Source organism: Crotalus tigris, unplaced genomic scaffold, assembly GCF_016545835.1.
Source record: "Crotalus tigris isolate CLP2741 ecotype Arizona unplaced genomic scaffold, ASM1654583v1 scf7180000024472.5447098, whole genome shotgun sequence".
Classification (NCBI taxonomy): Eukaryota; Metazoa; Chordata; class Lepidosauria; order Squamata; family Viperidae; genus Crotalus; species Crotalus tigris.
In genome coordinates, this window is record NW_024100643.1 from 5,393,981 (window position 1) to 5,405,580 (window position 11,600).

Here is an 11,600-nt window from a genome sequence, read left to right on the forward strand (position 1 = left end):
CATGTGACCACAGATAGAGATTAAACAAATATATGCTGAACATCAACAATAATTTTCTACTTATACAATGCAACAACTGAGAGAGAGAAATATGCTATCTTGAAGAGATAAAACTATACTCCTCTAGATCCAAAGAATAAGGCAGTTAATAACGAAATGTGCAGAGTAAGCTGATCCCGCTACTATATATTACCAGCACTCTGTTTATCAATCCAAACAATCTATGTCTGTTAACAATTCAGATATAGATTGTCTGCATAACTAAAATATGTGGATCCAATATTGCAGAGAATTATTTATTGTTCATATTTTCCCAAGAGTTGAAAGTAGCTTTTTACAGAGATCAACCTTCATTTTATTCCCACAGCCAATAAACTTATGAGATGCTGGCAGAGAGGCCCCAAATATTTTGGTAAATCTCAATGGCAAAGGGTAGACTTGGAGGTCTCCCTCCTCCTAATCAAGCACCTTAATCTCTGCAGCCCACTCTCTCTTACACTGTTGCTTGGACTTCCTTAAGGCCAAATCTCTCAAACTGCAAAAGACAGGGCTAACCATCTTGTATGTCTCCTCTGGTATGCATAGGAACATATCCATAATCTTTAATCCCTGGAGCTGTTGGGGATTGTAAAGCAAAATATCTAGTGAGTTCTAAGACTGGCTGCCTCCACCAGATTGAAAAAGACTGACAGAGAGAAAGCTCTATCTAAAATTAAAGCAAACCTTAATGCAAAATGTAAAAGCAGAATAGCTGAGTTTATACAACTCAGTTAATCAAGTCAAAGACCTAGCAGCTCCATCTGTACAATCTGTTAAATTTGATTATTTTTAGCTGAACCCAGCCAATCTGATTAGTTTATGTACAAACACATCTTTATTATGGTTACTAACCAGAGAATATCAATAGGTGATGGAAGTACTGAAAAACAGTTCCGACCTATTCATTGGTGCAATCAAATTATGCCTAATTTGGGTTAGTTTATGATTCAGAGTTTTAGCAAATGCAGAAAATGGGGTAACTCAATCAACTTCTTAAGCAAGTTGTATGAATACTCAAACTTAAATGGATCACATTACATTAATCAAGGAATAGGAACGTTGTAGTTTTCTGGTAAGTTCCAACTTGAACTCCTGCAAATCCAGTTGACATTGGCAAGAAATTATAGGAGCAGTATAAAATGCCTACATATCCTTGCTTTATCTCACAGAAAATGCAATAATCAACCGGATGCCCTCCAGATTTGTTCACCAGAAAGACTAGAGTTTAGTTCTAGATTTCTGGAGAATATCTGGAAAAATATGGATCAGAAATAGGAACAAGTTCTTACCTGTCTCAGAGTTGGTTGAAGCAACAGGCATTTTGACAACCAGGGAGGTCTTCTCAGTGATAGAATTAGAAATAGTTAATTCTTCTTCTAATGAGTACCTGGGGCGATCCTGCAAAGAGAGAAGAATTGAACACCTCTTCAAAAAATGATCTCAAAAATTTATCCCATGGCCTACAATAGCATACACTCACTTGATTCTGATACTCTATATCAAGTTCAGAGATTATTTATAAATAATAGACTTGGTCTTTACCAGGTGATTTTTTTATTTTATTTTTTGCATTTTATTCCTTAGGCAATAAAGAAGAGGAATAAGAAGAAGAGCTAAATTGTCAAGAAGATATTTATCTTCTGCCAATTTCACTTTCTCCCACATTCAAATTTTTAAAAATCTGAAAACTTCCCATAATTTCCCATCCCAGTTATGAAGAATATGCAAAAGCTGGCAAGTTTTATTAAAAGCCCACCTAAATGAAGTAATCTACCATCTGCCCCATTCAAATTTGTGCAGTTATTTCCAACAATAAAAGAACTAAACAAGTATGCAGCTGTGAAAAATGAAGACTGCATTCAAGAAAAGAGAATTGCTAACCATAATTAAACATCTCAACCAAGGAAAAACACAGAGATTCAAAGCCAGGCTTGTAAGAGCTAAACATTTGAAGCCCTCTGCCTAGATCTCATTTGTTTTGTTTTTCCCACAATTACTTACTAATCTTACATTCTAAGGGATCAATATATTTTAAAAATAGAATTTCTCTTAAGTTCTTATTTAAAAAATGCAATCAGAATAGAGCTGGAAGGGATCTTAGAGGTCTTTTAGTCCAACCCCCTACAGGAGACTTTATACCATTTCAGACAAGTGGCTTCCAGTCTCTTCTTAAAAACCTCCAGTGATAAAGTACCTACAACTTCTGAAGGCAAGCTGTTCCCCTGGGTTAATTGTCCTCAGAATTAGGAAGTTTCTCCTTAATTCCAGGTTGCTTCTCTCCTTGATTAGTAATAGTAATAGTAGTAAAGTTGGAAGGGACCTTGGAGGTCATCTAGTCCAACCCCCTGCTCGGGCAGGAAACCCTACACCATTTCGGACAAATGGTGTCCAGTCTCTTCTTAAAAACTTCCAGTGTTGGAGCATTTACTGCTTCTGGAGGCAAGCTGTTCCACTGATTAATTGTTCTCACTGTCAGGAAGTTTCTCCTTAGTTCTAGGTTGCTTCTCTCCTTGATTAGTTTACACCCGTTGCTTCTTGTCCTGCCTTCAGGTGCTTTGGAAAATAGCTTGACTCCCTCTTCTTTATGGCAGCCCCTGAGATATTGGAATACTGCTATCATGTCGCCCCTTGTCCTTCTCTTCGTTAAACTAGACATACCCAATTCTCGCAACCGTTCCTTATATGTTTTAGCCTCCAGTCCCCTAATCATCTTTGTTGCTCTTCTCTGTACTCTTTCTAGAGTCTCAACATCTTTTTTACATCGTGGTGACCAAAACTGGATGCAGTATTCCAAATGTGGCCTTACCAAGGCATTGTAGAGTGGTATTAATACTTCACGTGATCTTGATTCTATCCCTCTGTTAATGCAGCCTAGCACGGTGTTGGCCTTTTTGGCAGCTGCCGCACACTGCTGGCTCATATTTAAGTGATTGTCTACTAGGACTCCAAGGTCCCTCTCACAGTTACTACTATTGAGCATGGTGCCACCTATGCTGTACTTGTGCATTTGGTTTTTCTTGCCTAAATGTAGAACCTTGCTTTTTTCACCATTGAATTTCATTTTGTTAGTTAGTGCCCAGTGTTCTTGTCTTGCCTTTTGGTGCTTTGGAAAATAAGTTGACCCCCTCTTCTTTGTGGAAACTTTTCAAATACTGGAATACTGTTATCATTTCTCCTTCTTTTCTCTAGACTAGCCAACCCCAAATCCTGCAACTGTTCTTCATATGTTTTAATCTCCAGGCCTTTAATTGTCTTAATTGCTCTTCTTTACATTCTTTATTTCAGTAATACAGATAATAAATATAGTTTATTGTTCACATACATATACTGAACAGCATGCTGACATTTCTTTTCTGGTTGATGCTGAAAGATTGTACAGCAACCATTTGAAGTTGCAATGACTCAAAAACAGGGATTTACAATCTATGTTTGAAGATCAATTCCATTCTGTGATCATGTGACCCAACTTCAGGTGCATGGCAGTACAATTGCATTTATGGTTATTTGCAGCATCTTGCTAAAAACTGGCACTTACTTTCAGTTTTTAGCAGAACCATACCTATAGTAGACCATTTGTTTGCTTAACAATTGCAGCATTTGTTATGGCCATTTTACAACTTCTTGTTCACAAAAAAAGTCATAAAATTTGGTCAGTCATATGATTGACCTGTTTTATAACCATTACACAACATGATGAGCAGGCTCAATAATGTTCATATGTAGAGGACTATCTGTATAATTGGAAGCAGGGAGCATGCTTTAAAATTGGAGAAAGAAATATCAAGAGCGTACCCTGTGTTGATAACTTTACAATATCCTGATAGCTAAAAATGCAAAGCATTGCCAAGCCCTAGTATTAAAAGTAAAAGAACATAATAGAAAAAAAATGAGACTAAAATTAAATACGAAGAAGACCAACTATTGACAACGAGCAGAACCACCAGCCTCAGAATTGGCAAAGTAGCTTTTTAGGATCAGCTACCAACAGTAATGGAATAAGCAAACAAGAAATACACTATAGACTAGCACTTAGTAGACCAGCCACGAAGGCCTTAGAAGAGATACTCAAATACAGCACTGTATCTAATTAAAATCATGCTGTGACACTCTATGGAAGCAAAAGTTGGACTTTAAAGAAATAGGATAGTAAGGGTATTGACGCCTTTCAACTTTGGTTTGGAGAAGTCTCCTGAGGATACTATGGACAGCCAAGAAAACACGCTAATGGATCATCAAATAAATCAACCAGAGTTCTCATTCACAGTACAAATAACCAGGCTCAAATTATCCTATTTCAGTCCATTATGCAAAAAAGACCTAGCTCCCTGAATAAGGCTTTAGCACTGGGAAAGGTGAAACGAAGAAGAGGATAACCAGCACAAGGACTCAGTTATAGTGGCAATAAGTACCCTATTGGGAGTCTTGAAATAATGGGGATAAATTATCATGGAGAAATGAAAAATGACTCAACAGTATATAATTAATCAATCAACAGTTTTATTATGTCATGATAACAAAAATATCATTATTCTGAAAAGAATGTTAAACTTTATCACTTAATAAATTCCAACTATAAACAATGCAATATTATTCTGCTTAAGTTAGGAATAAATCTCACTGTTTTCAACAGAGCTTTCATCCCAACTTCATTGTATTCCACTACAACTATAATTTTAAATTACAGTAAAAAACAAATCTTTCTTTCTCCTGTGTATAACTATTTATTGCACTAAATAGAGGCTAGACAGAAGAAAGAAAATCTTGGTTTTTATTGGACCTTAAAAAATACAGCTGTAATGGAATACAGCGAAGTTGGGATGTAAGCTCTTAGAGGTAAATCCTTCCAGCTGGATTGAGAGGTTACTCATTTTGTGCCTAGTTTCTTGTAAGGGTCATTGCCAAAGAACTAAAAATACATTTCCCCAAAGGATTGATGAACTGGTTCAATTTCCCCAAAACAATCAAACTGCTTCTTTTTCTTGCAAGATTGATGTTAGCAATAATCCATGGGGCTATCTAGACAAGAAGCGCAATCAGGAATACTATCTCTTTCTTTATTGTTAGGTTACATTAACAGAATTTTACAAGACTGAAAGTATTCCTCCTTCCCCCCTTCTTTTGCTTTTACACTCTAGAAAACTAGGAAGGATCCCTTCTGAAATGTTTCCCACACCATCTTCCCTTTGGATGAACTGAACTTTTACATGCTGGTCGCCCTGTATGTGCCTCTCCTTCCTGTCTCCTCAGTCCATTCCCACAGACCATCACACTCTTTAGGAAAAATATTGCAAGAAAAATATTAATTATTATTAATATTTTCTATCAAACAATAGAACTGTTCTATTTCTTTCTCCAATAGCACTGGGAGATGGTGAAGGCTGACAGAGAGGAGCTGGTTCAAGACATTCAGTGAACTTACAGCTAAATGGGGATTTGAACCAAGATCTCCCAAAACTTGTTGAACATAATACCAAATTACACTGAATATTAACACTTTTTTTTCAGCAATTGTCTCTTTTTGTAAGACCTAAAGGTGCAATTCATGAGTTCAAGCATCCCGAGGTGAGGTGCAGATGAACCAGCTATGTGTGAAAAAATAAAGATGTTCTTATAAATTCTAAAGTTTTAGCCAATATTCCTTGAATGATTTCTTGGTAAACAAAACAGCTGATTGGGCTGATCTCTTCTAATGTGTTCCATTATTAGTCCAACCCTCATTTCACAAGAGAAATTTCAACCCGATCTGCTGACAGAAGGAAAATATTAGTCAGAGAACTGACATGCTCACGCGTAGCAGTTAATCAATAATTGGAGAATCAATAATACATTAGGAATGGAGTTGGTCCTAATTAAGAGGCGAGATGCAGCCTTTCCCTACAGGAAGTATAGACTGAACTGTATAAAAGAATCTCAGAATCAATAAACAGATTCAAATAAGGATTCTTGGTAGCCCAGCCTAAATTGTGAAGAGAGAAGGCAAGGACATAAAACTTTTACTCTGGTTACCATATCTATTTTCTGGGATTTTACATACAAGAAAAAAAATCTCTAACAAGCATTCTTAGGTGGTTAGACTCCAGACTGTCTATAAAACCTGCAGGATACACACACACACACACACACACACCTAAAATGGTGGGAACTGAAGGGTAAAAACTATGTCCACATTACAGCAGTAATCAGGGGGTGAAAACAAGAAACATATTATAATTTAATGCATACGAAACATACAATGGGACTGAGGGCTCAATCAGTTCTTGGTATTCTACCCTCTTATTTCAGATGTTTGCAGTGTGATTTATGATCACTTAATAGCATTCTGGACTGGCCTTTAGGCTTTCAACATTATCTTATTTTTTCACATCTTGGACACGGGCAAACAGAAACTACAGCTTCCAGGGCAGAAAACTGTTGAACACAAATTATGTTTCCCATCTGTATAAGGATCATCTAAGGATGTTTCAGGGATATGCAAATCTCAAAAGCAAGAGGAGGAGGATGGCAAGCAGGAAGAATAAAGCACAATAAATTCCTTAAAGATTAGAATAGCTTCCATTTGCCTGCTGCGTTTCCAATCTTATCAAATCCTTGCTTTTGCTGCTACATTAAAAATGTTTTTATACAGCATATTGCTCTTGTTGTCTACATAAGCCTTAAGGTTGCAAAGTAAGCAACTCTTATGGAATTGCTTTAACAAAAAAACAAAAAAAAATCAGCAGTAAATCTTAGGGAACTCTGAGCTAATATAGGAATTAAATTTTGGAGTATCACTTAGGCAGAATGGAATCCCAATTTCCAATCTTAATTCCAATTTAGATGGAGGAAGAATTGGGAAAGAAAATATTCATTGAGTTCATGAATGGCAGCAAAACATTGGATGCATATTTGCTAAACTGATTGTGGAATATGGAGTGTTCACAAACAGGAATATTTTTGTTTGAAAATGTTTTAAACAATTTAACTTTATAAAGTGAAGGGAAAAATGCTTATGAGACTCCATTAGATAGAAATGTGGGATATAAATTGATTATGTGTCATCAGGTTGTTTTCAGTGACCTTATAGATTCCCCCCCCCCCATGACAATCTATCCCCAATGGGGTATAAATAAAATAAAATAAAAGGTAAGTGGAAAGACATTCCATGAAGAAGGAAAAAGGTTGGAAAGAGAGTGATATAGAAATAATTTCCTTAGTGGCTGTAATCCTTTCTCTTTGTTCTTCTAGAGAGCTGCTTCAGGTTTCTTTTGTCAGCTATGCCTTTTAAGTTGCATGGTTAACTTTATTGTTTTTAACTATTTTAACTGTGTTTAATTTCTCTTGAAGCTGTTTTGTATGTCCTCAGGAAAATGATGGAAAATAATTATTTGTGAAAGAGTGCATAAATCCTCACTGAATGCAAGGTGAGCTAGATCTAGATCCCAAAATATGTTTTATTTTTAAGAACAATTTAGAAGGGAAAATCATGGCCATCATCATTCTTTGGGGGGGGGGTATACTTCCTTATGCATCTCCTGTATAGGTTGTATGTAAACAGCATAAGTAACAATATATTTTTCCCACTATTTGACAGCAGGTAGAAGGATCATTAAGAGAGATCATTTAGAGCAGCTGTTCACAGTATGAACACCTTGGGCAGTCATGGATGGTTGACTGAGGGTAATAAATATGTTTAAGGGACAGAAAAATAGCAGTAGGAATTTGAGCTTGCACTCATGTTGCTTTTAGGAAAGCATCAATCTTCCATAAAGCAGTCCTCTATATCTTTCATGCATACACAGGCCATCATAATCTATTCATCCACTAATCCTGTGTGCCCCAATTCAGTAGTCCAAGGAAATCAACATCATTATGACATATCCATTCAAAATTACCAACGTCAGCATCAACACACTTGTGCATTATGCAGAAATGAGTTCACGTGACGGGGCAAACAGACCACTAATCTCTTTGGTTTGCCAGCCTATCATCACATTTCATATTATGTAATATGCTGTGCACTCCACCTCCACAGAATGCAATCTTAGTAACTTTCTATTTTTATAGAGACACACATACAGAGTCTTATTGTGATGGATTTTTTAAAAAAGAAAATGCAGATCATTCAGGGCCATTTTGAAAATAAAATCTCAAGTATGTTTCAAAATTTGGCTACAACTGGGATTGCACATGCTGAAAAGAAATGTTAAATATAGCTATACTCTCTTATCTACTGGAATTTTAAGCATCAAATTGCTTTTTTCCTCTTGCCTCTACCCCCTCCCCCAACCCACACAAAGAAATTCTCAAAAGGTAGGTCAGCAATTAAAAATCTGAGACTAATGGATAGGATAATGTAAAAGTGTAAATTTTACAATTCTCACAAAATGTGGATTCATGGATGATGCATTGACAAATATAAACTATTTATGAATTAAGCCTTAATGAACACGAGGAATTATACTGGTTTGGTGGAGGGGGGAGGTGGCTGGCTGCAAACCAAAGACACTTTATTATGCCAAATAAATTTAAAATGAATCTGCAAAGTTAATGTGATCCGCTTTTCCCCCCAATAATATAATCTGTGCAACTTTCACCTTTTTGCCATCAGAACAATTTGGAATAAATATTTAGACAGAATGTGCAGAACGGTCCATGGCATAGCACAGCTGGCTGAATTCAAATAAATAACACATTAACTGTAAAAGTTGGTTCTTTACAAAAGTGTTATGTCAGAAACTAACATTAACTAAATGGACTTTGTCAATGACGTAACAGAGATTGGGCACTTACAATATATCTAACAATAAATTACCAGTTTGGTGGTTAAGGCACCAGGCTAGAAACCAGGAGATTGAGAGTTCTAGTCTCACTTGAGCACCAAAGGTGGCTGGGTGATTTGAGCAAGTCACTCTCTCTCAGCCAGTGCACCTCCCAAGGTTGTTGTTGTTGGGGGGGGGGGGAATAGGAGGAAAGAGTATTAGGAATTTAGCTGCCTTGGGTTATTTATAAAAATAATAAAGGCAAGATTAAATAATCTAAAATGAAAAATGTGCAAAATAAATCACAGCTTGTCTTCTGCATGACTGATCATTAGCCAACAACAATCACTTTAATACAGTTTCAAAATAGCGCTAGAGAACTTTGCCCATTCCAGATGTGATAGATCCCTAAAATCAGCATGGTCATTGACCAAGAATCAGAGGAGGGCAATTCAAAATACTTGGAGACTAGAGGTTTGGTTACTCCTGAGTTTTTGTGCTGGGTGAAGCCCATGGTTCAAATACTTATTCAGCCAAGAATCTAATTAAGTGACTTCAGTTCTACTTTCTCAATTCAACCTACCTCAAAAGATTGTTGTAAGGAGGGGAGGAGAGTCAGCCACATAAGCACAAAGCAAAAGAGCACGTCTCCTTTTAAAAAAAAAAAATAGCATCTTTTACACTCCTAGCTACATACAGTGTGAGAAAAGAGAAAACATAGAATGTAATTTCTTTTTCTCATTAAGTCTAAACAGGTTTCCAGAATATCTGAATTCCCAAGAGTTGGGGGTGTGTGCACTATATTAGGTATCCTAGACATCCAAATAGGTAATCCATCTAAAATTCAGAAATGCAGATCACCACCTACTTTGTGTTAATTTGCTGCAAAACACTAATACTGTACAGTTGCCATATTCTGGAATAAGGCCGAGACCTAGGGAGTTGAATATTGTGAGAAGATGTGCCATCCATTTTGTCTATCATCACACTATGATGAACTAAGGCAAAGCAATTTAAAGAAAAGGACCGCTTTTAAAATACCCAGGGAATGGTGAAGATTTGGTGATTTAAAGGCATATTACGGTTTCTCTATACTTATTTCAGGGGGGGGGGGATACTTTTGACCAGCAAAAAGAAAATATTCATTCATTCATGCCCCAGTAAGAGAACATCTTTCAACTGGATTTGAAAGGAATCATCATCATCATCATCATCATCATCTTACCAGAAACAAGCTGCAAACCATTTCACCCATTCCTCTGAAAGCAATTCTCACTGAGGCTTAATTCAAAGTAGACTCACATACTGGATCGCACTACAACTAAACCCATGTAGTGCAATGATTGCCATTTTGCACAATACACTAAGCCATATCCTGGCTACCGATATTTTGGCTTAATAATACTGATCGCCTAATCCAATTTGTTTGTGAGTCAGTGTGTTATGAAAGCCCAGAAATTTGGCTTAGGTTCATCATGGTTCAATTAACCATAGTTAAATACGTCACATGAATCCAGCTATTCTCTGTGATTTGGATAATACACATCTCCTCCCCTCTTTTTCCATCGAGGAATCGGAGGAATTATATTCATCATTTCAGATCTCTTCCAAGCTGTACTACACTTAAATCCGCGAACAATGTAAAATGAAACAACTGAAGCCTCCAAGAACTCACACGCGCAACGCTGCTCAAGGCGTAAGGATTAAATGAGAGGCGGAGAGGAAAGAGAGAATGCAATACTCAGGCAAATCCGCCCATTAATAAAAAGGGAGATCGGAAAGGATCCGCATGGTTTTGGAGTGAACAGATTTGAAAGAAGAAGGGATGGAAGGAAGACGGGTTGCGGTGGAGGGAGTAAATCTTCAACGAGAACTAAATCTCAAGATAAAGAGATTCTGTTTAGGGTTAGAGGCGAGATGACACAATGCAAAGAAAGAACCGGGGCGACAGTGAGGGAACATTCCAGCCGAGAGGAGCGAAATGGGTTGGAGTAGGAAGGAAGAGACACTGAAACCGTGGGAAGGCGTACAGTGGCTTACTCCTCCGTCCCACTCCATTAAAGACAGAGTCGGGACAGGAGAAAGAGAAAGAGGGGAATGGGCGCGCAGAACGAAAGAAGGAGGGGAAACTGGCAGCCCTCACTCACCTGTTTACTGTGGCGATTAGAGCCGGAGACTGGGTGGGAACACCAACTCCCTCGTTCTCTTGATCTTGGAGATTCGCGGCTTCGTAACTGAGCTTTGCCTTGGCTTGACTAGGAACCGGCTCGGATCACTTCTTGACGTCGCCTCTAGGGGCTTTAAAGGGGCAACACCTCACATATAGATGCGCTGGGCCCCACCAAGCCCCACTTTGCGGGAAAAGCTTTCTTCTCAGGCTTTTTTTATTATTATTATTTCACAAGCGAAGTACACGCGATCGGGTTTTGGTTGGATATGGCTCACCCATTAAATTTGGCCGAAGGAAGTGGCCATGTCTTTGAACGGGAAAGAACATAGAGATGCCATGTCTCTTTTTTCACACACTCCTATGACGAGTTTGCAGACATGTTGGCACCCTAATTGGCCAATTATTTTTCATCATAGCTTGTCATAAGACCACCCAAAATTGTGTTGATACCATAAACCATAACTGTGTAACAAGATTAACTATGGATAACAAAGAGAGCCACAGATAAGGTTCCATTTGCAATTATGCTAACATTTGTTTTTGATTTAGTGTGAACTCAGCCAGTTGCAGCATATTTGTCTACATATTAATAAATGGAGGGGTGGCATAAGGTGTGAAAACAGTCAAATGGGCTGAGTTCGTATAATATGCCT

General features: G+C 37.6%; 1 protein-coding gene across 6 annotated transcripts in view; it reads right to left on the reverse strand.

Annotated features, from left to right (window-relative positions):
- Positions 1–11,099, reverse strand: part of MPP2 (membrane palmitoylated protein 2) — an 81,269-nt gene extending 70,170 nt beyond the window's left edge. For 4 of the 6 annotated variants that reach the window (XM_039333093.1, XM_039333092.1, XM_039333094.1 and 1 more), the window contains exons 1-2: positions 9,361–9,382; positions 1,329–1,437 (exon numbers count right to left, since the gene is read on the reverse strand). In XM_039333093.1, coding sequence (XP_039189027.1) covers positions 1,329–1,359 — 31 coding nt within the window. In that variant the 5' untranslated portion in view covers positions 1,360–1,437; positions 9,361–9,382. Of the gene's footprint in view, positions 1–1,328; positions 1,438–9,360; positions 9,383–10,002; positions 10,124–10,924 lie in introns of those variants that run through there. The other 2 variants (XM_039333095.1, XM_039333090.1) reach the window with 2 other exon arrangements.
- Between the last annotated feature and the right edge of the window lie 501 nt (positions 11,100–11,600).